A 24,835-nucleotide genomic window follows, 5' to 3' on the forward strand; every position below is an offset into this window, starting at 1 on the left:
CCCCCTTCCCTCGGTCCTGCGGCTCCTGCATCGCATCAGAACCCCTCGCCCCTCCACCAACTCGTCCGTGCCTCTTCGGCGAGATCGCTCATTTGTTGCAGAAGCAATCCGCCTGTTTCCCCTCTCCCCTGCCAGCCTTATCCGACCCCCGTAAGCCCAGACACTGTATTACGACCGCGAATCCGGCAGTCACTGCCCTGCTGCAGCTGTTGGTGCTTGGTTGCGTTGCGGCAGAGTTGCTCCCAAGGAGCCCCAGTTACCGGACCGCGCGAATCGGGAAGCACGGCCTGCCCAGTCCGACCTCCTCTGCTATACCCCCTTCTTCCCTTCCGACCTTTTCCAAACACCCTAGCCCAAGGCCCTTCCTTAAACAGGTGGCCCGCCTGTGCCCCTGGCAGCTTGCGCCAACTGGGATGGGCCGGAAAGCTGCACCACAGCCGCTCTCGCTGGCGGAGACCACGCGGCCCAGCGAAGCTTCACGACCAGGTGAGACGGTCCCTCGTTCCGCGCGCCTCCCAACCGAAGCCGCCTCGCCCCGATCGCCACGCTCGCCCTTTCGACCCGGCCAAAACAAAATCGACATTTCGACCATTGGAACACCTCAGCCGATTGCTGGGGTTTTACAGCAGCCTCGAGATCCGTTGGAACAACAGCAAGAGCAGAAGCGACAACAGGGGCAGCAGCAGCAGCAGCAGCAGCAGAACCGGCCGGACCAACCCCGGGCTTCGCCTCAGCCTTCGCCAAGGGAGCAATCTTGGGACCAACAACGGCAGCAGCAGCCACAGCAGCAGCAACAACCGCAACAACAGCAACAACCGGGCCACAGACATTTGCGGCGCGGTGAAGACAAAGCGTCCAAATCGGGATTTTTTTTCAACTTTGGGAAAGGAACAAGTAAGCCGCCTGACCGTCCCATTGCGCACCAGCACTCCAATTCCCGCGCCGAAGCCATGTCAAGAGACTCGGACCGTCCTGGGCTATCGAAGCAAGCTACGAAGCATTCGGGTAGGCAAAGAAGAATCTCTTGCGTCTCGTCTCCCACGGCCGTCAGAATACTCTAGACATTGTCGGCATCGATCTTGTGTTGAAATGGGCCTCTCCATTTGGCCCCCCCAACTCTTGTTTCAAGTTGTGCTAACCGGCGCGTGTTGCATTGCAGACCCGTCCCAGCAAGACCTGTCAGTACACAAATCGAACTCGCCGGTTCCGTCCAGATCGGAAATTTCGTTGGCCTCGACAGTAGACTACGACAGCCAGGGAAATCCGACGGGCTCTTCGAAGAGGTCCAAGCCCAAGCCTTTCAACCTGCTCAGTCGTACTCGGTCGACGAAAGAGAAAGACTACAAAGAAAGCCCGAGCCCGCAAGAGTATATCCCGCCCCTCGCACCAACGCCCGCGAAGATTGCCGAGTCTGAGACGCCGTACGGTCCGGGTAACGCTCCGAGGACGGCTCCGCTTCAGTCACGCGACCGATCGTTCCGGGACATGATGTCCTCCGCCGTGAGAAATCACTCGGCCGAGAGGTCCCAAGCTAGAGATGCTGGCGGAAGGCCAGTGGGCCGGGGCACTCAGCAAGGGGAACAAACAACGTTCCCCCCGACACCAGGAGGCGCCTTCTTCAGCAATCTCAAGCACAGCAGGGCAGCAGGCATCATAAGTAACCGCCTTTTCGGCGGCAGCTCGAGGCATGAGCTACCTGTGGTCAGGGAGCCGACGGTGGATGATGAGCACTATGTTCTGAAGGTCATCAACATGCCTCTTGTCGAGCAGACACGCCTCACGAGGATATCGAAGAGGCTGGAGGATTCCCGCGATAAGACCGAGTTTTGGATGCCTGCTTTCCCCTGGAGGGCGATCGACTATCTCAACTACAAAGGTAGCGAGGTTGAAGGCTTGTACCGTGTTCCAGGGAGTGGGCCGCAGATCAAGAAATGGCAACGTAAATTTGACGAAGGTATGTTATGTTGTACCGGCTGAGGTCTTACGCTAGGATGCGGGATTTGTTTGCTAACGTTGCCTTGCGCAGAGCTGGATGTTGATCTCTTCGAGGAGCCAGACCTTTACGACATCAACATCGTTGGGTCTATGCTTAAGGCGTGGCTACGTGAACTCCCCGATGATATTTTCCCGAAGGATGCGCAAGAGAGGGTAGTGAGGGAGTGCGCAGGGGCGGAGAAGGTACCGCCACTTCTTATTGAGGAGTTGTCGAACTTACCGCCCTTTAAGTACTACCTTCTCTTCGCCATCACCTGCCATCTAAGTCTTCTCCTTGCGCACTCGGACAAGAACAAGATGGACTTCCGCAATCTGTGCATCTGCTTCCAGCCGTGCATGAGGATAGATTCCTTCTGCTTTAAGTTCCTGGTTTGCGACTGGCGCGATTGCTGGAAGGGCTGCAAAAACGAAGCCAAGTATATTGAGGAGGAGTACGCGCACTTCGACCAGCCGCCGCCGAAAGTGTCGGGGGGTGAGATCAAGAGGAGCGCAAGCACCAACGAGGAGACCAAAGCCGAGGTTCGCACTGTTTCGTCTTCGGATAGCGGCAAGAGCCCGAACAACGGGGCGACAGAGCCGAAGGCGCGGATTAAAAAGAAGCCTGTGCCCGGCTCTGTCCCTACTTCTGCACCTACCTCTGCGCCTACCTCTCCGCCTGCTTCTGCGCCTGAGCCCGAAAACGCCGACACGAACTCGACTGTCTCGACGACACTCACTGTGGCTAGCGAACGAGAAACACCGCCCAGGAAGTCAGGGGACATGCGCCCCTTGTCGCCCATCAAGCCATTGTCACCCCTGAACTTCTAAGGCGAGCTCAGTTTAGTTCCCTTAAGACGCCTTGGGGTCGCAATTTCCCACGTCTGGGCGGCCGTTCTCCGACGTTTTTTTTTCTCTTCGCGCTTATTGCTTTTACGACTTTACGCCGTTGACGACTTCCTCTTTTTGGTCCCGTCTCGGTAATTTTCGTTACCACCTATAGATCGAGCACACTTGTCGTTGTTCTTGGTTCGACGATCGGCGAGCGCACCTGGGGTCTGGGGGTTTATATCTATACCACCTGTAACCCCACCCGGGATGCGTTGCGCGCTATCCTTTTCAGTTTTGATCTTCTTGCCTTTGATTTAGTCGATAGTTTTTCTTTTTCTGCTGTTGGAATACCCCCTCCAGTTTGTTTCTTTTTCGGATAGGCTTGATGTACTCGGGGGAGTCTTCCACTCTGTTGCTGTTCCACTTCTTGAACACCAGCTCTAAAGAGGCTTTATCTCCATGCCCCTTCGTTCTGAGCCTTCTCCCTCTGTTGAAGGTTGGGTGAAGAGTCTGGGGTAGGCCTCGATTGCATGGTGGGGCGCACGAGAGAGGATTGTGGTAGGAGGCAGCTGTCGTTGCGTGATCGAATTTGTTTTTCTTTCGAAACATTGTCAGGGTATCCGTACCAGAGGGCGGCATCTTGTTTTGGTTTTGGGACGCAAGGAATAAAAAGCATGCCGGGAGGGCCCGGGACTTTCTTTTCTTTTGGTTCGAAAGCGATTGGAGAAAGATGAGGACCTGTACGATATTGGGCCATGGGCGTAATAGGAGCGGGCAGGATATCCTGGTGACAGTTGAAATCTATACAAGAGTTTTGAGCGCAACGAGAGAAAGCCATTGTGGTAACGCAGGTGGGTGAAGCTGTACTATGTATGCCACATTGATAATTGTTGATATTCAACAGCCGCCAGTTTGGCTCAATCACTGTTCTTTTTCCCTTCCCTAGCCCGTTAACGCCAGCAAGTACCAAGGAAATTGAATCCTAGACAGGAACCTCTTGAACGCCTCGAAATAGATGCCAATACGAAATTACTCGGCCCCCCGTTCCCTCTCGATTCGCAAAGACCACAGCCCTTCCCCAACGAAACAAGCATTCCCCTCTCCTCTATTTCCTCCCAGCTGCATTCCGCTCATTCTTCCTCATCCGCCTCTCATTCCTCTTTACCCGCTCCCGAATCTCCCTCCTCTTATCCCCACGCACGCTCGTCGTCCCATCCCCGCGCTTCTCCGCATCCACCTGCTTAGAACTAAGCTCAACAATCGCGTCGTCCTGGCCCGCCTTATTCGCCCCCTTATACCCCCACCGCCTCTCAAACTCTCCCGACTCCTCGTTATACTGCAGATTGCGCCGCTGCTCCCGCGTCTTGGGCTTGATACCCCGGCGCTTGGCGAAGGCGGCCCATTTGGTTTCGGCCTTGGGGGCGGGGACTGGCTTTTCGCGCGGGAGCGGGGTTTGAGGGGCCGGGAGGGAGAGTAGGACGCCTGCCGGGGTGGAGGTGATGGGGCAGGTGGTGAGGAGCTGGTTGATGAGGACTTGGGCGCCGTCGCGGGCGATGGAGGTCAGGTGGGTTTCGAGAGCCGTGCGGTCGGTGGTGCTGCCTGTGGGGGGGGCGGCGACGGGGTTGGGGTCGTTGGCGAGGAGGAGGCCGAGGTCGAAGGTGTAGGGGGTTGGTTTATCGACTGTGACGGGGAGTTTGGTGGGTTTTTGTTGGGTGGCGGTGGGCATTGTGGCGGGTTTGGTTGGGGTGAGGTAATTATTGGTGTTGGTTGGTGTGGGAGGTGGTGGTGGTGATGGGAGATGGTGGTTCTCCTTGTTGTTTGGAAGGGATTGACGATGGCGTTCTAGCGGGCGCAAAGGTTGGCGAGAAGTTCCGGAAATTTAGGCGGTGGACGATGGCAGGAAAAGACCCCACCAGCCGGCGTTGAAGTTTGTCGTACATATAACCCTAACCCTGGATATTCACTAGCTACAACAACATCCTGAGAACTACAACTTTTAGTCGGAATCGGGCAGGTTTTTGCCCGGCCGAACACTTGTAATTGCCGTGTAGGCCTAACTTGTAATGAGTTTTTATCCCGTCCAGGGTTGGACGTCGCTTTCGTGCATGTGGCCAGGTGGGGCAGATACTTCAGTCGCGGGACGCTGCAGCATGATTGGTCCGTGCTTGACCTCACGATTTTGCTTCGAGAACTGTGCAGAGAGAAATAGTTCCGGCCGGCAGCAATCTAGCAATTGACGACCCAGACGACGTCTCACGATGAGATAGAACCCACCGCTGCCGACACACGGGACAAGACAACACTCGGCCACGCCATGCCGGTGCCAAACAGCCTGCGCTGCCTCGTGCGGCCGTCGACAGGGCTCCCCGTTTCGATACCACGAACTGCAGCTTCCCTCGGGGTGCCTTCCGCTGGCCTTCTAGGGACTCCTCTCCTCGCTGCCGCGTCCTTCTCAACAACAAGCTCCAGGAGTGAAGGGGCGAGCGGCATCGCCAAAAACCACCACCGCGGCGGGAAAAAGACCTTCACGGTCAAGAAGAAGGCATTCGTCCTCGAGCGGGGCAAGTCCCCGCTGCCCGGCGAGCGCAAGGCCTACCGCAAGCGCATCATCCTCAGTAACGACAACGCTCTCGCCGTGCCGTGGCTGACCGACCTGGGGCCTGCCGAGCTGTCCAACGAGAACAATGTCGCCCGCGTCATGGGTATTCCGGAAGAGGTGCAGGACCAACTGCGAGCCAGCGAGGCTTTCAAAACGACGCAGTGCTGGCGCATGTTCAGGAAGCCGGCTGTGCTGGTGCGCAAGGAGACGGTTGATTTGACAAGGCGGATGGATCGAGCGGCTCAGAACAATGAGATGTTGCGTTTGGTCGTGACGGGTGACAAGGTGGCTGGCAAGAGCTTGATGCTGCTGCAGGCGATGACACACGCGTTTCTCAACGACTGGGTCGTGATCCATATTCCAGAGGGTATGTTTTGACCTTCCCTGGAATGTGATATATCATGATATGATATGATATGATATGATATGTGCACGCCAGACAGAGACTAATAAATACCCCACAGCCCAGGAACTGACAACGGCTTGCACCGAATACGCCCCGATACCCAACACCGACCCCCTCCAATACATGCAGCCGGTGTACGCCCTCAAGCTCATCCAAGCCATCAAAAAGGCCAACGAAAAGGTCCTCTCCAAAACCTTCACCCGCAACGCCCACCCTCACCTCCCACAAAACATCCCCGCCAACACCCCCCTCCTGACCCTCGCCAACGTGGCCAAGGAGTCCGAAGCCGCCTGGCCCGTCTTCCAATCCCTCTGGGCCGAACTAACCGCCCAGGGCGTCGCCCGTCCGCCCATCCTGCTCAGCATCGACGGCCTCGCCCACATGATGAAGATCTCCGACTACCGCACCCCGGCCTTCGACCTCATCCACTCGCACGACCTGGCCCTCGTCCGGCTGTTCGCCAACGCCTTCGGTGGCGGTCTCAAGCTGCCTGCGGGCGGCGCCGTGATCGGCGCTACCAGCCGTAGCAACGCGCCCCGCTGCCCGAGCCTGGAACTCGCTGTTTCCCGGCGTGAGGTGGAGCAGCGCATCGAGGCTAGCAGCAAGGCGGCCGGTTCCGGTTCCGGTGCCGAGACTACCGCTACGGCTACGGAGGAGGTTCCGCAGCGGGATCCGTACTTCCGCGGGTATGATGACCGTGTTGAGGCGGTGCTGCGATCGGTCGAGGTGCTTCGTGTCGGCGCGATTGACAAGAACGAGGCGCGTGCTGTGATGGAGTACTGGGCGGCTAGTGGTATGTTCCGCTCGGTGGTGGACACGAAGACGGTCACGGAGAAGTGGACGTTGGGTGGGAATGGGGTGTTGGGTGAGATGGAGCGGGCGTCGTTGTTGAGTATGCGCATGTGAGGGACGCACGCGATGGAGAGAAGGAAAATGTGTACATCTATGTTGACGTTGATGATGATGTGAGACGTGGGTGGTGGAGTGTAAATGTACAAATACTTAGAGAATTTGATATCCACATTATCATGGACATTATTTGCGTATCTACGGTGACCTTTGAGTCGTGGGTACTGTGTAGAAAAGCTGGGTCGCTCGTTCAGGTTTACAGCACATTCCACGCCTATGATCACAAGCAGCGAGTCAAAAAACAACCCATGCTAGACTTCATGACTCATTCCATTTAATTCCCCCAGCTATAGCAACAACACCCCTAAACGCCGAGTGGATACAGGCGGAGGACAACCCCCCAAAAAGGGAGAAGGGGGAAAAGCCCAAAACATAAAACACAACCACAGCCGTCTTCAACCACACGCATAACCTAACGACGACGGATTCAACTCCGCACGCACGCCCCCCTACAGCTCCTGGCTGCCCTCCCTGTTGCCGTTGCCTGAAGTAATAAACACTAGCCGCGTGCCATTGCCAGCTGTTTGCCAAACCTAGAAAAAGATAAATTGTCAGCGTCATGGCCAAAAGGGGTAGAATAAAGTAAATGAGGGGGGAAGAAACTCACATCCAACTCGGTATACTCCTCCAAAGCCGCCAGCCACTGATTCTCCGTAAACCCCTTCGCAATAACCCTCTCCTTGACCTTTCGCAAGCTCATCTCCACCCCGTACCCTTCCTCCTCCTCATCCTCCTCATCCGCCGCATCCTCCGCCCGACACGCACCACTATCCGCCAGACCCTTAACAAGGTTATAAATCTTGCTGCTCGCATTCAATCCCCGACGGTTACTCGCGGACCGATCATCCGCCGCCAGACTCTCCTTGGACGCCTCCACCAGCCGCAGCGCCTCATCCACATCTTCCTGCGTGACGGTATCGCTGAACCGCAAACGCGCCAGCGCCTGCGCGAGACGGACCACGCCGAGCAAGGTACGGGGCGTGGTATGGCCGAAGTTGTTGGCCGTCTGCCCACGTTTTTCGGCGCGTCGCTGGTTACCGCGGAGGCGGACATATGTCTTGACCATGTACTCCGACACAGCCTGTGGCACGACAGGGCGGAAGGTGCGCGCCTGCGCGACGTAGGCGCGGACTTCCTGCGGGGAAAACACCACGCCGTCGGCGGTGCCCAGGTCCGGGTGGCGGCTGTGCATGTGGACGTGGGCGACGTGTTTGGCGAGCTGGGCGTCGGAGTCGCGGGTGGGGGTGTCGAGGAGGAGGAACATGATGTCGAAGCGGGAGAGGAGGGCGGCGGGGAGGTTGATGTTTTCGACGGCGGAGAGACGGGTGTTGTAGCGGCCGTAGAGGGGGTTGGCGGCGGCGAGGATGGAGGTGCGGGCGTTGAGGCTGGTGCTGATGCCCGCTTTGGAGATGGAGATGGTTTGTTGTTCCATGACTTCGTGGATGGCCGTGCGGTCATTGTCGTCCATTTTGTCGAATTCATCGATGCAGCAGATGCCGTTGTCGGCGAGGACGAGCGCGCCGCCTTCGAGGACCATTTCGTCGGTTACGGGGTCCCGCATCACGGCGGCCGTGAGACCGACGCCGCTGCTGCCGCGGCCCGAGGTGTACACGCCGCGCGGGGCGACCTTGGAGATGTACTTGAGCAGCTGGGATTTGGCCACACCGGGGTCGCCCATCAGGCAGATGTTGATGTCGCCGCGGATGCGCATGCCGTCGCCGACTTCCTTGGTGACGCCGCCGACGAGGAGGAGAAGGAGGGCCTTCTTGACGTCGAGGTGGCCGAAGATTTCGGGCGCGATGGATTTGGCCAGGTACTCGTACTGGTTGCCCGACTGTGTGAACTTGGCGATCCGCCGCGCTAGCAGCGGGTCGATCTCCATGTCCTCGTACGCCTTCTTGTGCTGTACAACGTGGTGCGCCTCGACGTAGGTGTCGGTCAGCAGGCCCGCGCGCATGGCCTGGAAGCCGGTGTACGGGGTTGGGAGGAAGATGCCGGCCACGTCGACCACATCGCCAGGGTTGACCTGTCGGACCAGGCTGCCGTAGCACAGGATGGTCAGGGTTCGGGGGATCTGACCGATGGGGACCTGCTCCGCCAGCTCCTGGATCTTGACTTCCTGGAACGGTAAAAACTTGGAGGCTCGCGACGACGGGTACAGCTGTCCCTTGGCCTGGTTCTCCTCGCAGTCTTTGGACGGGCACATGGTGAGCGGGCCATACTGCTTGTCGGTCACGGGCTGGAAGATCTCGCAGCCGCAGCGGTCGCAGGTGTATGCGCTGACCTGCACGATGGGCTTGACGTCGGATACCCTAGTCGCAATGCCGCGGATGGTGATGAGGTGGCCCAGGTGGTCGCCGCGTACTTGACGGACTGACAGGGCCTTGACGGGGTTCTCGGGCGTGGACGTCCTCGGCTTGAAGACGAGCGTGTATCGGCGGGTGAGCTGCGAGGGGTACTGGTCGTTGAGGATGGCTGGGTCGGATTCTCGGTCGGCGATGCCTTCCAGCATCTGGTTGCGTTGCGACCGGTTCGACATCAGCACGTCGAGGACGTCGTCCTTGAACGTGAGGTCCTCGCTGGGCTGCGGCATCAGCTTGTCGACGGCGCGGGAGATGATCTCGACGTAGTGCTTCGTGTTTTGCTCGACCCATTCGACCAGCTTCAGCCCCTCGTTGAGCTCCTGCTCGTATGCCGAAAGGTCGTCCAAGTCGACGACCACCTCGCTGATCTTCCGGTCGGCGAGTTGCTGCAGCATGTCGCGGTACTTGTGTCGCGGCGCCTGCTTCTCGGGCCGTTGGCGGCGCCGCTGCTGCTGCCGCTGCGCATTGTCATCCTCGTCCATGAAATCATACTCGTCGCTCAGGTCGTCCTCGTCAATGTTGATGCTCCCCAAGGCATGAGTGATTGTGTCCTGCGCCGAGGTCTTGAAGTCGGACAGGAAGTTTTCGAAAGCCTCTGTTGCGCCAGTCAGCAGGCGCACAAGAGTGGGCGAGTTTCTGTGCCCGTGTTTCCATATTTTCTCTGGTGGCTCTTTTCCCTCCTTATCTTCTTCCCCCTTTTCTTTTTTCATATTTGTTCCCACTTAGAGGTTGGCTACTCACTTAGTTGTACCTGGTAGTCAACAGGCGCCTTCATCTGTAGGAGCGCCATGGCTGCAGGTGTGTAATTGCGTCCTCTAGGCTGGGACTGCGGTTGTTTGATGGCGGTGACGAAGGTGGGGAGGTTTTGCGACCAGATCGAGCTTCGGGCGGAATTGCGCCAACAAAACACAGGCCAAGACAGGTGCTGGGGTTCGGGAGGCTGGGGTTAGCGTCGTGACAGGGAGACGCGTCCAAAACCGAGCCCAACGCGCTTTTTCGCGCGTTTGGAGCCCAGTCAATTAAACCGAGTGCAGCTGGCTACTGCAGCTGTGAACAGCTGTCGCGCTAGGAAATGGCCTCGACCCTAACCCTGGCTGCCTCGGGGCCGGCACCCCCTTTCCCTTGCCTCGGCACATGCAAACTGCCGGGAGCTGCCCCGACGAACTGCGCGCTCCGGGGCCATGCGCTGTGCCGAAACGGAAGTGGGATGAAAGTCGGCCGTCGCTTCCTTGATATACGACGCGCAACGTCTGCACGCTCCGATAAAAATAATCAATTAATACTTGTTCGATACCAAGAAGTGCACCATTAATTCCCAAAACCGCCACGAACAACTCCCAGTCCGGCCAACACGCCCGTCCCCGGGCTCGCCCACGAAATGGCGCCCATGCAAGCGTCCGCCGCGCTGTCTCTGGTACACCTCCAGAACTGTCTTGTCAACCTGCCTCCGTCGCTGGCCTCGCTTCTAGCCAACGCAAACACAGTAAGGAGTCTTCCACTTCTCAAACTTCTTCTCGTGGCGCAAAAACGCGCGGAATTGGTCTAACCTCGCTATGTCCATCTAGCCCGCCCAAAATGTCATCGTCGAACTCCGCTACCGCGCGCGCGCTCCAGCCGGGAGTAACTCCGACCCAAACAGCCCATCAACGAAGCACATCTTCCTTGGATGGAGTGGCATGCCCAGCAAGCGACGAGTCACCCCGATAGTCAGCCGGGATGGCATCAACAGCGGCCGGGACACGCGTGACCAGGACCTAGGCGCCGTCGAGCTGGACGCCACGCTCGCGGGCAACTTGGGCTTGATCGATGGCCAAAAAGTCACCGTGACCGTCCACTTCGACCCGCCTCTGGTACACACCGTCAACATCGAGCCCCTGACCCCGGACGACTGGGAGATGATCGAGCTGCATGGGACCTTTTTGGAGGATAACCTGCTCTTCCAGATCCGCGCCGTTCCGAACCCGGCGCATGCTGCGCAGTCTCGTATTCCTGCTACGTACATGCACCCGCTAACGCTGCACTTATCGCCGACGTCGACCGCGAATATCAAAGTGTTGTCGATCGAACCCCCTCCGCCTGCCAACGTGCCGTTTGCGAAGATTGCGCCGGATGCGGAGGTGATTGTGGCGCCGAAGACGAGGGAGATGGTGCGCAGTAGTAAGGACAACAAGAGTGTGGGCGGCGCGTCGCGGAAGAGTGCCAGGAGCTCGACGAGCACCGCGAGGAGGAAGAGTGCCCGGCAGGAGAAGAAGCCGGTTTTGTTTTTCAGGGGGGTTGATCGGAAGAATTGCCAGGGTTGGTTCGATGACGACGCCGAAGAGCAAGAACAAGATTCACACGAGCCGCTCAGCCTCTGGGTTGACCGTGATGTGCTCTCGGGGAAGGACCTGAAAGGAGTGAAGTGGGTGTCGGTCAATGTTGTGCGGCCCGCGGGCCTTCAACAGCCGCTGGACTCGGCAAACCAGCCGCAGGAGGTTGACCCGGCATCAAAAGCGACTTCCAAAGTGGTGGCTGCGTTGAGGCCGTGGGACGAACCTCCTGATGGGCAAACAACCGCGTTATCCTCAGCATTATGCTCTGCGCTTGGGTGTGAAGGTCTGGTCGGGGGCGTGGTCAAGATCGAGCCAGCATCTGCCCCGCTAACTCGAGGCGATGCTTCGATCCAAAAACTCAAGATCTACCCTTTCCAGTCGTCGCAGCCTTCTTCCCAGTCCTCGGGGCTCAAGTTCGGCGGACAGTCCAAGGCAGAAAAGGAAGAGGCCGCGAACCAGGTCAAACACATTTACGGGCCAAGCGGGAACAGTCTCCTCCTTGGACCCCTGACGGATGGTCAAGTCTTAGGGGTACACCAGGGCCTCGATTGCCCTCGTGGCTGGGAGGGTGCCGTTTTAAGATTCGAGCCTTTTTCGGCATCTTCAGGACCGGGAAAGAAGCCTGTGAACTGGATTCTAGGTGCAGACTGGAAACTACCGATCGTGGTAGAACCTCCGATCCCGAAACCCACGTGGTTGTCCGATCTCGAGACCGACCAGCTAGACACCTCCGACACGCTTCTGGTCGGGATCGATTCCCTCCTGGGAAAGCTCAAGTCACACCTCTCCCACATGTCTTCGGTGCTCCTGACCGGCGGCCAAGGTTCCGGCAAGACGTCCGTTGCGCAATCGGTCGTGCGTACGATGCGGTCGTCCCGGCTCTATCACACGACCTACTTCCCCTGCACGAAGCTCGTCAACGACGAAAGCAGGGTAGCGACCGTCAAGGAGACGCTCAACCGTCTATTCATGGCCGCAAGCTGGGGAGCTCGGCAAGGCGGCAAGGCGGTCGTGATTCTCGATGACCTCGACAAGCTGTGCCCGGCCGAGACGGAGCTGCAGGTGGGTAACGAGAATGGGCGCAGCCGGCAGATTAGCGAGGCGATCTGCTCCATGGTCAGGGAGTACTGCGGCAGGGACAGCAATGTGGCGTTGCTGGCGACCTGCCAGGGCAAGGACTCGTTGCATAATGTCCTTGTGGGGGGGCATATTGTGCGTGAGATTGTCGACCTGAGCGCACCCGACAAGGAGACGAGACGGCGCATTATGGAGGCGCTCACGAAGCAGGGGTCTGTTGTCCCGGAGGAGCTGGAGCCTGAGCACAGTGATGGTAGCCGGCCAACTACGGCCGATGGGAGCGCCACCGATGGTGATGGCGGTGGTTGGATGGATGGGCCTAGCCGGCCGACATTGAAACACCCTGAAGCCAATAAGCCTAGTGGGTTTGTTCTTGACAGTGATCTGGATTTTCTCGATATTGCTGGTCAGACGGATGGCTACATGCCGGGGGATTTGATTCTGCTGATCTCCCGGGCCCGCAACGAAGCGTTGAGTCGCAACGTGGGAGAGTCTTCTGACCTAGATGCCACTACCATCCACTTGAGCCGCACCGATTTCGACAGCGCCTTGAAAGGTTTCACCCCAGCCTCGCTGCGCAATGTCACGCTCCAAAGCTCAACCACCACCTTCTCCTCGATCGGCGGCCTGACAGAAACCCGCCAGGTGCTCCTCGAGACACTCCAATACCCCACTAAATACGCGCCCATCTTCGCCCAATGCCCGCTCCGCCTCCGCTCCGGTCTTCTCCTCTACGGCTATCCCGGCTGCGGCAAGACCCTCCTAGCCAGCGCCGTGGCCGGCGAGTGCGGGCTCAACTTCATCAGCGTCAAGGGCCCCGAGATTCTAAACAAGTACATCGGTGCTTCGGAAAAGAGCGTCCGCGACCTCTTCGAACGCGCCTCAGCCGCGAAACCCTGCGTCCTCTTCTTCGACGAATTCGACTCCATCGCCCCGAAGCGTGGCCACGATTCCACCGGCGTCACCGACCGTGTCGTCAACCAGCTCCTCACCCAAATGGACGGCGCCGAGGGCCTGTCGGGGGTCTACGTTCTCGCTGCCACCTCGCGTCCGGACTTGATCGACCCTGCGCTGCTCCGCCCGGGCCGTCTCGACAAGTCGCTGTTGTGCGACTTCCCTACGGCCGAAGACCGCCTTGACATCATCCGCGCCCTGGCGCAGAAAGTCAAAGTCGCGGACGAAGTGTGGAATTCAGAAGACAACGTCCTCGAACTAGGCCGCCGCACCGAAGGCTTTTCCGGTGCCGATCTCCAAGCCCTCGTATCCAACTCCCAGCTTGAAGCCATCCACGACGTGCTCAACGACCGCGAACAACCCACCACCACCTCCAGCAGCCACCGCCGCGCCGGTCGCAAGACCAACGCCGCGGCGTCCTCCTCCCGGAACTTTGTCCAGTTCCGCTATGGCGATGATGCCGATGGGGCAGACCCCACGGCTGATGCCGCCACCGCCCCTCGCACGCGCGCGGCACAACTCGCTGAACAAGCCGCGATCGCTAGTAAACTAGAGGGTATCAAACTCGCCGCCAAGCGTGCGAAACAATTCTCTAAAGCCGCCGCCGCTGGTCCCTTGAATCCCAGCAAGAACAGAGGCGTGAACGGGATCCACCCTACTGATGACACAACTGCTGAGAGTAACGGTAACAGCACACCGGAAGTGGTGATCAGGTGGGAACACTTGGATAAAGCGCTGGATGCGACAAGGGCGAGTATTAGTGTGGATGAGCGGGCGAGATTGGAGAGGATTTATCGGGAGTTTGTGGTGGGGAGGAGTGGGGATATGAAGGATGGGCAGGGGAGTATGGAGGTTGGGGGGAGGAGTAGTTTGATGTAGGTGTCTACTATACTACTTACTGTACATTGTCAGTATGTGTGTTAATGGGTGGAGATGGAGGGGTTTGTAAGTGAAATAGGGAGGTGTATAAGTGATACGGTGAGGTGAAAATAGGTTGGATGAGGTGTGTATGATTCTAGAGACAGAGCCGAGGGTAGTCTGCATATATTTTGGAAAAGTGGAAAGCATGGCATGCCCATAATTAGATGGTTGAAATGTTCCAGCTGCGTGATACGACCTTGCGAGTGAATACTTGACTTGACAAAAAGGGGGAAGCCATGAGGAAGTAAACAACCCGGACATAACCCTAACCCTATATCCAACTTTGACTCGGGAGAACGCCAAGCCGAGACGCTTTAACTTCGCTGAAAGGAGAACCACGAGACATAATAAACCAACCAAACAAAACCGCCCAATATCGTCGTATTCACCGCTGCCCCGTCAAAAACAGCCAACAATTCCTCACCCCAGCCCAGAACCCCCCCTCCTCTTTGCTCACTTCCGGCCTGTTAGACACAAAAGGATCCTTCCGGTGCCAGTTTGTCGACTCAGCAGCGAAACCCGGGAGCGCGTCATAGCTGTCTTGAAAACGGGTAGAATAGACTTCTGTGTCTAGATAGGGAGGCGCGGCGGCGGCGGTTGTTGGGAAGTAGTGAGGCGAGGTAGTAGCCCAGGTGTTATACCTGTGTCTGTTGAGCCAGTTTGGTTCGTCTCTCTTGTTGCTGCTGGAGGCCGGGGTATCCTCCATTAGTGAATCCGCCGTGGAAGAAAGTTCCGAAAACGCAAAAACAGTACTCTCATTCTCATTCTTAGCCAACATCAACCCCGGCGACCCAGGGCTCATAAAGTCCAGCGTAACCCTCCCAATCTGCGCCTCCAGTTCCTGGTTGAGTCGGTTGCGGGTTATGGCGAACTCAGGAACCGGTGGGAGCCACCAGCGGTGGTAGATATTTCCGTGTGTTCGGGGTGTGTAGAAGTCCCCCCGCAGTCGGATGAACAGGTTGCAGAGGTAGCAGGAGTCTTTGCTGGAGCAGATGATTCGGGGCTTTTTTGGGACAGGGTGGAGTTCGTAGTGGGTGAGGAGTTGGATTTCGGCGTGGACGCGGGATTGCTTGAGGATTTCGTGGACGGTGGACTTGAAGGCTGTGTTGAATTTGCCCTGGCGTTGGAGTTTCGCGGTGATCTCTGTGGTATTCGCTTTGATCTTGGAGCCGCTGCTGGCGCGGCATCGGTTGATGCAACTGGTGATGTGACAGCCTGGGGGGGAGGGCATCTCCGGCTTGAAAAGCTCCGGTTCGAGAGAGACGAGATGAACTTCGGCTTGCTGGAAGATGTTCTGGGCTTTAGCCATCTGGAGAAATAACAAGGTGCATTCCTGGTATTGGGCAAGTTTGGCTATTTGCGTGGTGAAACGATGTCGGTCGGTCGGGGCTAGTTCTGTCGTCGTTAACGTGTCTAGCAGAATGTTGAAGCTCGTGGTCTCGATGAGCTTATGAACGGCGCGAATCACGTCCATCATGATCGAAACAACGTTCTTCTCCTTGCAAGTCTCGAGTGACTTGAGGTGGTGTAAAATCTGCCGGCCCTGCCTGGCAAACCTGTCGGCGATGCCCTTAAGCTCCCCTACGAAACTGCGCCTGGTCGTTGAGATGGCATCGAGAATACACTGAAGGGTAGTACCCAAGAATTGCTTGCCGTTTTTGGTGTATTTTGCATCCTGTCTTTCGGACCCAATACGAGAGAATATGCGGTGTTTGCACATGTCCACGATAGCACGGAGAACGGAGTACTCCAGGAGGTCGACTTCTGCCCAACAATGTCAGAAAATAGCCACCAGGCCGTATCCATGAAAAAGAACGGTTTCCAACCTTGATGAACCCTCGATAACTGCATGAAAACGGCCTCGAGACCATCCTTGACCTTCGTCGACGTTCCGATCGAAGACTGTGGGTTGTTCCCGTTGATAGCAACGACCGCCCTGATCCCCTTTTGCCGCCCCCGTCCAGTTATCTCCTCGACGCAAGTCGCAACGACATGAAGGGGGTTGTCGGATACACCACAGATGAAGGCCAGAGCGCTCGTCAAGTCGAGTTCTTGATCAAACGACAGGAATCGGCTGGGATCTTGGTTAACTGCCCAAGCGGGTCGTTTGTTGACATGGCGAGCGGTAGGCGATGGGCGTAGTTGGTAAAGAAGGGCCGCATTCTCTGCTAGAACCTGATATTGTCGACGTTCCTTTTCTGATAACATTTTGATAGAATGTTGGAAGATTATTGAAGATGTTGAACCTCCGGAACACAAAACACAATAAAGTGACAGAGGCCCCTCTTGTACCCCTCGAGGACCCCGCTAGGTTGATATCAAAATCACGACGAAACCCAGTCCCAATAGACACCGTGAGCAACATCGTTTGTTTTGACGAGCTCGCAAATCACAGAAACCGGAGGTCGCATGGTTGCCCTTGGTAGGCCGGGCCCCGTGAGAAAAGAAGCTCTTATTTGTGGGGGTCGACAAGAGTGCGTGTTGACGTGGGTTGGAATCGGCACGGAGGCCTACTGCGGCCTACAGCGGCCATGACTGTGTTTGCAGCCTCGCCCATATGCAACTTCTTAGCCACTCAACTGTCCCTGCGATGTTGTTGGACAAGGGCGGCTGGTTGCATGTGCTGCGACTGTGACAGGTTGTTCGGGAATGTGAAACCGTGGTTGAACCGTATAGGCCAAATTATTATTGGTTTTCATTGTGTTTGCTTTTTAGTGCTGGCTCCATGCAAATAAATCCTCGAATAAAGTGTGCTTTCTAAGAGGCCATCGGTTTAATGCACATAGCCAAGCAATCGAAACCGAAAGGTTCGGAGAGCAAGTAATTAATTCCCTGTAAGCTTTTAAGAGATAACGCTTCTGCAAAAGGGGCCTATTTATCGAAAGCTCTATAGTACCCCACCAGAATGTCTGCGCATTCACCTAGGTACGTAAGTACTTCTCGGAACCAAGAGCTACCATTCACGAAGAGCTTTCTATTGGCCTCGTGGTGCTCGAAATGTTAGAGCCCCCAGTGCGACGGTCCTAGTAAGACAGATCTCAACCCAGAAATGTACATGTTGGCAGGCGGTATTCTATAAACGTCAGATATCCAAGCAAGCGAGGAGATAACAGGGAAAACACTTACTGTCCAGCGTCCAATACCTCCTTTTGACCCCCTCCCACTCCCCCTTGCCTGCTTCAGCAAGATGTGACATATCCACATCGATCACATCCCAATCGACGTCCAGGCCAGCGTCCGTAAGGTGCAGCTCGGCCACCTTGGTGTAGACATCATAGCAAATCGCACGATCCGCGCCGAGGCCGTTGAAAAAGCCAAACCGCCCTTGCCCGTCGAGGAGACTGGGAATTAGTTCGGTAAAGAACATGCGTAGCTGGGAGTAGTCTTCACCAAACGTGTCGAAATAGATAGCGTCATAGGTTTGCCCTTGTAGGACCAGCTGTTGGCAAACCTCTTGCCATTTCCCCTTGTGAATCTTGAAAGCACCGGGCTTCGGGGCACTCTCTTCCCATGCCGAGCCGAACTTGGATCCCGGACTTGAAATGTGTTCCCAGACTCCCGGGTGGGCTTCGATAACGTGGTGTACCGCAGGCTGGGTTTCCGCAAACATGGTATCAATGATTCCCATCCCGAAACCGATGTTCAAGATCCGCTTGCCTGGTTGTTTCCCTGGTAACAATGCATTCACGCTCCGGCGCATGATATCGGTCTCCCAAGCCATCATGACACCGTTCCCGTCGTCGTCCACAAGCTTCCCGTCGGTGTATGTGAGTTTCGAGCGTAGGTACGCCTCAAAGTTGACGTCTGCTTCAGTGTCCTCCTTTGGCCGTTTAAATCGTGGCTCCTCCACGTCTTCTTCTTCCTCCTCCTGCTCTGCTTCTAGCCCTTCTTCCCCTTCCGCCGGCACTGTCTCTACCGACCCCCCCTTCCCATTAACCTCCCCGCCCACCAACTCAGGCGCCTCCTCCCCATCCTCACCCACAACCACCATCTCCGGGTTCTCAACATCCATATCAACCACCTCCACACCCCCCTCACCCTCCTCGTCCTCCTCCTCATCCTCACCATCAACACTCTCCAACTCCTCATACCCCCCCATCAACCCAAACAACATCTCCGCCCTCACCCCGGCCTCCACACACAAATTATACAACTCCCCCCTCCCCAACCGCCGCGCCACACACCCCGGCGTCTCATTCCTATCATCCACATCATTCCATATCCCACCCCATAATAACAGTTCATAAACAACCTTCTTGGCTGCTTCCAAGTCTGCTAGACCCTCTTCCTCCTCCTCCCCTCCCTCTGCCTCTGCGGCCGCCTCGGCTCCGGGAGGTAACACACCCGGCGCAGGTCCACAAGCCCGAATGGCTGCGTGCAGGGGGGTTTCGCCGGTGGTTGGGTCTTGGACGCTGGCGCGGCCTGGGGTGTCGAGGAGTTTTTTGACGGCGGTCAGGTCGTGGGACCAGGCGGCTGTTAGAACGCGTTGGGTTTCGGGGGGGCAGGTGGGGGAGATGCGGGAGGAGATTGTATCTGTGTCGGTTTCCATGGTGGGCGTGTGTATGTACTGTACACAGTGGTGGGTGGGGGTTCGTTGGAGGTGAGGGTTTGTTGGAGGTGTGGTTCAAAAGAGTGGCACCTGCAAGAAGTTCCCTATACCACTCCGGTGTTGACACAACTTTAGAGTAGACGATCGGATATGTACGTAGTGGGGTTTGTTTTAGAGAATCGTGAAATGCCCCTCTACGAAATGCCCCTCACCACCAAAAATTTTAGGTTTGTCGTTGGAGATAGTGGGTCTTTGCTGCAGGCCGGGCAGGAGCGATTGTCACGGGTTAACCCTTGTCAGCCTGAGAACCTTAGATATGGTGGAAAGAAGGGATTACACGTGTGGATTCGGGAGATGCAGGATAGGCACTATTCTTCCCTTCGTTATAGCCAAGGAATTATCTATCTTGAAGAAAACCATCCTCAATGTGACCGGTTGACGAGAAGCGGAACCGTGTTTAGCAGGGTTTCCAGGTTTCAGGCCAGCCTTGCTCGGTTAAAAGTTCTGCGATGGCCCGACGGCTAGGCTCCAGATCACCCGAGCCTGGGCCATCGCAGGCTGGTTTTTTAGTGGAACCCACTAACTGTTAGTGGACGATTGCCGAGCCCACAGGCCAGGCGCGGGCCCGTCTGCCGCCTTGCAGCTCGCGGCGGCTTGCAATTCGCCAATGGCACGGCTCGTTTGCACACGTGCCCTCTGCGCCAGCAACATGCTACAAGAAGTCGCTGTGCCCCCGGCAACGCAGGCGTCACCGTTGCGTCTCAAGTCGGTCAGTGTCAATTGGAATAGGCTTGGCTTGATCGGTTGGTTTTCTTCTCTTTTTTCGTCCAAACTCATTTACGATTTGGGACCAGAAAAGAAGCAAAAAACGAGAACGATCAATTGGCGGCAATTGACGTCTCAAATAGGCGATCCAAGCGACCAGAAGGTGGAGCTTCACCAGCAGCGTTGTCCGATTGAGGCAGGCAGCTCCAGTGTTTTTCGTCCCAAGGCGCAGCGAGCCTTGGCCGTCACCGAGAGCGACCGAGCAAAGCAGTGTGGCGACCGAGCTCTGCTTCGGGGACCTTACGCCGCAGATTAAGGTTGCTCCATTGAGTGAGAGAACCTAATTAAGTTCCAGCGGCCCCGCCCCATGGTCCTGATCGTCCACGACCTCAAAACTCACTCGCAACACCTACACTCCCCACGCACCCGCATCCGCGATCCCACCTGGCGGGCTCCTCCCGGCGTCGTCGTCATGAAGTTTGGCGAGCAGCTCCGGTCGAGCGTGATCCGCGAGTACCAATGGTACTACATCGACTATGACGGTCTGAAAGATGACCTCAAACACCCCAGCGGGCCGACGCCCCAAACCGCGGCCGGCACCGACGAGCAGCGCACGAAGCCCGGCAAGCTCCCGCGCCGCGAATGGACCGAGGAGGACGAGAGCCGCTTCGTGAGCAAGCTTGAGTCGGAGCTGGAAAAGGTCCACACCAAGCAGCAGGTCAAGGCCATGGAAATCTCGCGCCGCATCGCCGTCAGCGAACGCGAAGTGCGCGACGTCGTCAACCGCCTTAATGAACGCGGTCTCAATCAGGACGGCCCTAGCGAGGAGGAATTCATGCTGCTTGAGGAGGATCTCAGCGATATCATTGCTGATGTTCACGATTTGGCCAAGTTTGTGCAGCTCAACTACACGGGGTTCTATAAGATCATCAAGAAGCATGATGTACGTGGCGGTAAACGAAGAATGCATACGGGTTAGGGTCTGTGGATTCAACTGACACAATTGGGAAACAGAAACGAACTGGATGGCATCTACGGCCCGTGTTCGACACCCGACTCAAGGCGAAACCGTTCTACAAAGAAAACTACGATGCGTCCGTGGTGCAGCTGTCCAAGCTCTACGACCTGGTCCGGACGAGAGGAAACCCGGTAAAGGGCGACAGCGCGGCCGGCGGGAGCCAAGCCAACTTTGTCCGACACACGACAAAATACTGGGTGCATCCCGACAACGTCACGGAGCTCAAGCTCATCATCCTCAAGCATCTGCCCGTGCTCGTCTTCAATGCGAGCAAAGAGTTCGAGGCGCAAGACTCTGCCATCACGTCGATCTACTACGATAACCCGGAGAAGTGGGATCTGTACGAAGGACGCCTGAAGAAGACGGAGGGCGCTGAGGCGATCCGGCTACGGTGGTACGGCGGTATGCAGAACGAGACCATTTTTGTTGAGCGCAAAACCCATCGCGAGGATTGGACGGGCGAGAAGTCGGTCAAGGCGCGCTTCTCGCTCAAAGAGAAGAATGTGAACTCCTACCTGAAGGGCGAGCTTCTGCCGGCCGCCATCTTTGAGAAGGCACGCAAGGAGGGCAAGAAGTCGGAGAATGCCATTGCTCAGGATGAGAGGCTGGCTCGTGAGATCCAGTGGTCCGTTCTGAAAAAAGGCTACAAGCCGGTGTGTCGGTCTTTTTACCACCGCACGGCATTCCAGCTGCCCGCCGACGCGCGTGTTCGCATCTCGCTCGACACGGAGCTTACCATGGTCCGCGAAGATAACCTCGACGGGGTTAGGAGGGCGGGAGACAACTGGAGGCGCATGGACATTGGGATCGACTACCCCTTCTCGCAACTCCCGCCTGAGGATGTCGTGCGGTTCCCGTACGCCATTCTCGAGGTCAAGCTGCAGACGCAGCTGGGCCAGGAGCCCCCCGAGTGGGTGCGGCAGCTGATCTCAAGCCACCTTGTCGAAGCGGTGCCCAAGTTTTCCAAATTCATCCACGGCGTCGCCTGTCTCTTCCCCGATAGGATCAACCTCCTCCCGTTCTGGATGCCGCAGATGGACGTCGACATCCGCAAGCCGGTGTCGCACGACTTTGGGATCAAGCGACTTGAACACTCGGCCACCACATCGATCTCAGAAGACGAAGACGAAGACGAGGACGAAGACGACGATTACGACTCGGATGACGAAGGCCGGCTCGCTGCCGGCGTCAACGGCCGCCACGGCGAAACCAGCGCATCCGGCGCGCGAAACGGCGGCCGGATCTCCAGTGCGACAGACGTGGAAGGCCAAACCCTGGACCGCCCGTCCGACGCCACCAGCGACGGCGACACGTACCTCTACGACTCGGACGACGAGGAGGACGAGGACCGGCTAGAGGCGGCCCGCCGCGTGGGCGGCTGGACGTACTACCGCACGCGGGCTTCGACGCTGGCCAACTCGGCCGGACGCGGCGCGTGGTGGGTGCTGCAGGCACTGGTGCCGCGGCCGCGGTCGACTGAGGTGCCTCGCAACGCGCGGCTGGAGTCGCTTCTCGGGTCGGGCGAGATCCAGCAGCGCCGGTTCAAGGCGCCCAAGGGCAAGAAGATTTATGTGCCTGTGCGGGTTGAGCCTAAGGTGTATTTTGCTGCTGAGCGGACATTCCTTGGCTGGGTATGTTTTCCTTTCCCTCTTTCCCGTTCAACAAAATACCGTAACTAACAACGCCCCCAGCTCGAATACTCAATCTACATCAGCACCATCGCCGTAACGCTCCTCAACTTCGGCGTCAAACAGGGCAATTCCACCAGCTTTATCGCCGCCGCCGCGTTCACCCTGATCGCCTTGCTCTCGCTCGCCTACTCGGTCGCCATCTACCTGTACCGCAGCAAGGCTATCCGCTCGCGTCGCGCGGCCAAGTACCATGACCAGATTGGGCCGAGTGTGCTTTGTGGCGCGCTGTTTGTGGCGGTGGCGTTGAATTTTGCGTTGGAGGGGAGGAGTCGGGAGTTTTGGTAGTTGTTGACTGACTAGGTTTATGTTTATCTTGTGTTGTGGTGTGGTGTGGTGTGTCGTGTTGTGAGGTTTCCTTTACGGTTCCACTGTGTTGTTCTGCATCTGGTTGTGGTTGGAGTACTGTACCGTTTGTTTTTGGGACCTTGGATTCCGGAAGCATGTGGAGCGAAAGGTGTTCATTGTCATTGGATTCATTGGATTCACTGGAGAAATTGTATCATCTACTTTGGTTGTAGCAATATCATCATCGGTATCATTTTGGAGTTTGCTTCTAGTGAAGGGTGTGGGGGGGGGGAAACCTTGAAGGGATGAAGGCCCCACTTGAGAGTCGTCCGATGTGAGGTGAAACCGGCAGTCTTGGGTATTTTCACCCTGATCTAACTCGACTCGCCAACCGGGGACAAGGCCAAGACAAGAGTTCAAAGAATTCGACCCGGCAGCCCGGCTAGACGCAGCGGATCTCGAGAACGTGCTCGACCCCGGAGTGGGGGTCCAGCCGTCGGCCCGCTTAGAGCCGGATGCCCGGGTTTATAAAAAGTAGTGTGTGTACTTGAGCCCCGGATGCGACATCGGATCTCATCTGAGTCACTTAGCAAGTCTGTTCTTGTTTACTGAACCATCCGGTTTGAGAACATTTCTTTCGAGGTGAGATTCTGCCTGGCCACTAGTTTAGCTCGTTTTACGAGGAATAAACCGGGGGATTGAGGTTTGGAATCGTTTTTGGGTCGGAATTGTTTTTATTTCAAGTTCAGCTGTGGACCCCGCGATTTTAGTCTCCTCGTTTTTTCATGTCTGTTTTTGTCTCGATCTGCGATTTTCAGGGGATATAAAAAGGGATAACACCCAAAATAACCAACACGCAAAGAACGGTCATCCATCCCCTCATCGAAACAGAGAAAGAGAAACAGCAAAAATGCCGATAAAACAAATCACCACCGAACTCGGCCACTCGGTCCCGCCTGAGGCTCCTCACAACATCACCTTCCACATTCCGGGATGGGAGACCGCCCGGAATCTTCGCCGTGGCGATCCTGAGCTGCTTGGAAAGTTGGTGTCTATCTACCCGCGGTTTGGGCCGTGGGGTGAGGTTCGCAAGGTATGTACGGATGGTTCAGTTCCCCTTCTTTATGAGTCCCTGGATTTGTTTGTCTGCGAGGGATGCATGGCTGACTTCTATGTGTTCTGTGTTGGTGTAGCTCACGGCCGCGCTGCATCCGCTGTTAGATCTACCTGATACTCACGGTCTCATCCTGTTTACCCGTACGTGACCTCCCAAGTCCATACTCATCACCACCCACCCTACCCCCCAGCCCAACTAACCACCATTCCATACATAGACCCCGACACATTCCCCTCAACAACCCTCTACTCCACCTCCCCCCACCGTCCCCCCGACCATCTCATCCCCCCCCGCGACCTGCTCTTCCGCATCCTCGACATCCCTCTTACCTTACCCCTGGCCACCGAACCCGCCGGCGACACCGCCTTCCATGATACCCTTGTCCGGCTCTACGCCGTCGCTTACCCGACTGCGCGAGGCCCCGGGGCCGTGGGGGTCTGGCAGACTTATGGAACGGGGGTGAGTAGTCGGTTGGCGACGGGGTTGATGCCGGGGGTCGAACAGGGGAGGGTGAGGGTTCATGGGTGGAGGGGGACGGGGGAGGATTTTTTGGAGGGTGGTGGAGGGTTTCCTGATGGGTTGGGGGGTGGTGAAGAGGGGGGAGGACTGCCGGTTGGGGAGGGACATGTAGCGCTGAGGAGGCGGATTGCGGAACTTAATGTTGGTGAGGACACCACTAAGGAAAACAAAGTCACCGAGGGCGATGTATGGCTCTACCCAACCGGCATGGCAGCCATCTACCGACTGCACCGCGCACTGATAGCAGTACGGGGGCCCGGGAAGGTAGTCGTGCTGGGCTCGGTGTTTCACAACAGCTGGCATTTGTTTCTGGAGAGTGAGGGCGGGATGAAGCATTTCGGGCGGTGTGATAGGGACAGCGGGGTGATTGAGGCTTTGGGGGAGTGGTTGGAAGGGGAAAGGTTGGCTGGGCGCGGGGTGGCGTATGTGTTTGTGGAGTTTCCGAGTAATCCGATTTTGGTGAGCGTGGATTTGAAGCGGTTGAGGGAGGTGGTGAGTTTTTTTTTTTTTTTTTTTTTTTTTTTTTTTTTTTTTTTTTTTTTTTTTTT

General features: G+C 56.9%; 9 protein-coding genes across 9 annotated transcripts; 5 read left to right on the plus strand and 4 right to left on the minus strand.

The window, feature by feature from the left end:
• Positions 1-413: 413 nt before the first annotated feature.
• On the plus strand, positions 414-2,802 carry C8A04DRAFT_15083 (uncharacterized protein; the record flags this gene model as incomplete). Its single annotated transcript, XM_062778348.1, has 4 exons — positions 414-1,005; positions 1,160-1,954; positions 2,027-2,610; positions 2,668-2,802. 4 exons carry the CDS (start codon positions 414-416, stop codon positions 2,800-2,802), a joined length of 2,106 nt encoding a protein of 701 aa, XP_062633682.1.
• Positions 2,803-3,907: 1,105 nt separating this feature from the next.
• On the minus strand, positions 3,908-4,528 carry C8A04DRAFT_40028 (ribosomal biogenesis regulatory protein; the record flags this gene model as incomplete). Its single annotated transcript, XM_062784798.1, has 1 exon — positions 3,908-4,528. The coding sequence occupies one exon, from the start codon at positions 4,526-4,528 to the stop codon at positions 3,908-3,910; it is 621 nt and encodes a 206-aa protein (XP_062633683.1).
• A 588-nt stretch (positions 4,529-5,116) lies between these two features.
• On the plus strand, positions 5,117-6,713 carry C8A04DRAFT_15090 (mitochondrial ribosomal death-associated protein 3-domain-containing protein; the record flags this gene model as incomplete). Its single annotated transcript, XM_062778351.1, has 2 exons — positions 5,117-5,768; positions 5,866-6,713. 2 exons carry the CDS (start codon positions 5,117-5,119, stop codon positions 6,711-6,713), a joined length of 1,500 nt encoding a protein of 499 aa, XP_062633684.1.
• A 452-nt stretch (positions 6,714-7,165) lies between these two features.
• C8A04DRAFT_32193 (DNA replication licensing factor MCM7) lies at positions 7,166-9,869 on the minus strand (the record flags this gene model as incomplete). Its single annotated transcript, XM_062782010.1, has 3 exons — positions 7,166-7,249; positions 7,324-9,674; positions 9,821-9,869. 3 exons carry the CDS (start codon positions 9,867-9,869, stop codon positions 7,166-7,168), a joined length of 2,484 nt encoding a protein of 827 aa, XP_062633685.1.
• Positions 9,870-10,457: 588 nt separating this feature from the next.
• On the plus strand, positions 10,458-14,301 carry C8A04DRAFT_32194 (P-loop containing nucleoside triphosphate hydrolase protein; the record flags this gene model as incomplete). Its single annotated transcript, XM_062782011.1, has 2 exons — positions 10,458-10,562; positions 10,645-14,301. 2 exons carry the CDS (start codon positions 10,458-10,460, stop codon positions 14,299-14,301), a joined length of 3,762 nt encoding a protein of 1,253 aa, XP_062633686.1.
• Positions 14,302-14,728: 427 nt separating this feature from the next.
• Positions 14,729-16,551, minus strand: C8A04DRAFT_15069 (uncharacterized protein; the record flags this gene model as incomplete). The annotated part of the gene is made up of 2 exons (XM_062778344.1): positions 14,729-16,104; positions 16,170-16,551. The coding sequence occupies 2 exons, from the start codon at positions 16,549-16,551 to the stop codon at positions 14,729-14,731; spliced, it is 1,758 nt and encodes a 585-aa protein (XP_062633687.1).
• An 830-nt stretch (positions 16,552-17,381) lies between these two features.
• C8A04DRAFT_40032 (S-adenosyl-L-methionine-dependent methyltransferase) lies at positions 17,382-18,892 on the minus strand (the record flags this gene model as incomplete). Its single annotated transcript, XM_062784799.1, has 3 exons — positions 17,382-17,416; positions 17,470-18,654; positions 18,688-18,892. The coding sequence occupies 3 exons, from the start codon at positions 18,890-18,892 to the stop codon at positions 17,382-17,384; spliced, it is 1,425 nt and encodes a 474-aa protein (XP_062633688.1).
• A 1,132-nt stretch (positions 18,893-20,024) lies between these two features.
• Positions 20,025-22,651, plus strand: C8A04DRAFT_15085 (vacuolar transporter chaperone 4; the record flags this gene model as incomplete). Its single annotated transcript, XM_062778350.1, has 3 exons — positions 20,025-20,600; positions 20,672-22,306; positions 22,367-22,651. 3 exons carry the CDS (start codon positions 20,025-20,027, stop codon positions 22,649-22,651), a joined length of 2,496 nt encoding a protein of 831 aa, XP_062633689.1.
• A 910-nt stretch (positions 22,652-23,561) lies between these two features.
• Positions 23,562-24,779, plus strand: C8A04DRAFT_32197 (uncharacterized protein; the record flags this gene model as incomplete). Its single annotated transcript, XM_062782012.1, has 3 exons — positions 23,562-23,744; positions 23,845-23,908; positions 23,986-24,779. Coding segments are annotated over 3 exons (1,041 nt in total), but the record flags the coding sequence as incomplete, so codon positions are not given.
• Positions 24,780-24,835: the final 56 nt, after the last annotated feature.

Source organism: Dichotomopilus funicola (assembly GCF_033296635.1).
Source record: "Dichotomopilus funicola strain CBS 141.50 unplaced genomic scaffold C8A04scaffold_82, whole genome shotgun sequence".
Taxonomy (NCBI): Eukaryota; Fungi; Ascomycota; class Sordariomycetes; order Sordariales; family Chaetomiaceae; genus Dichotomopilus; species Dichotomopilus funicola.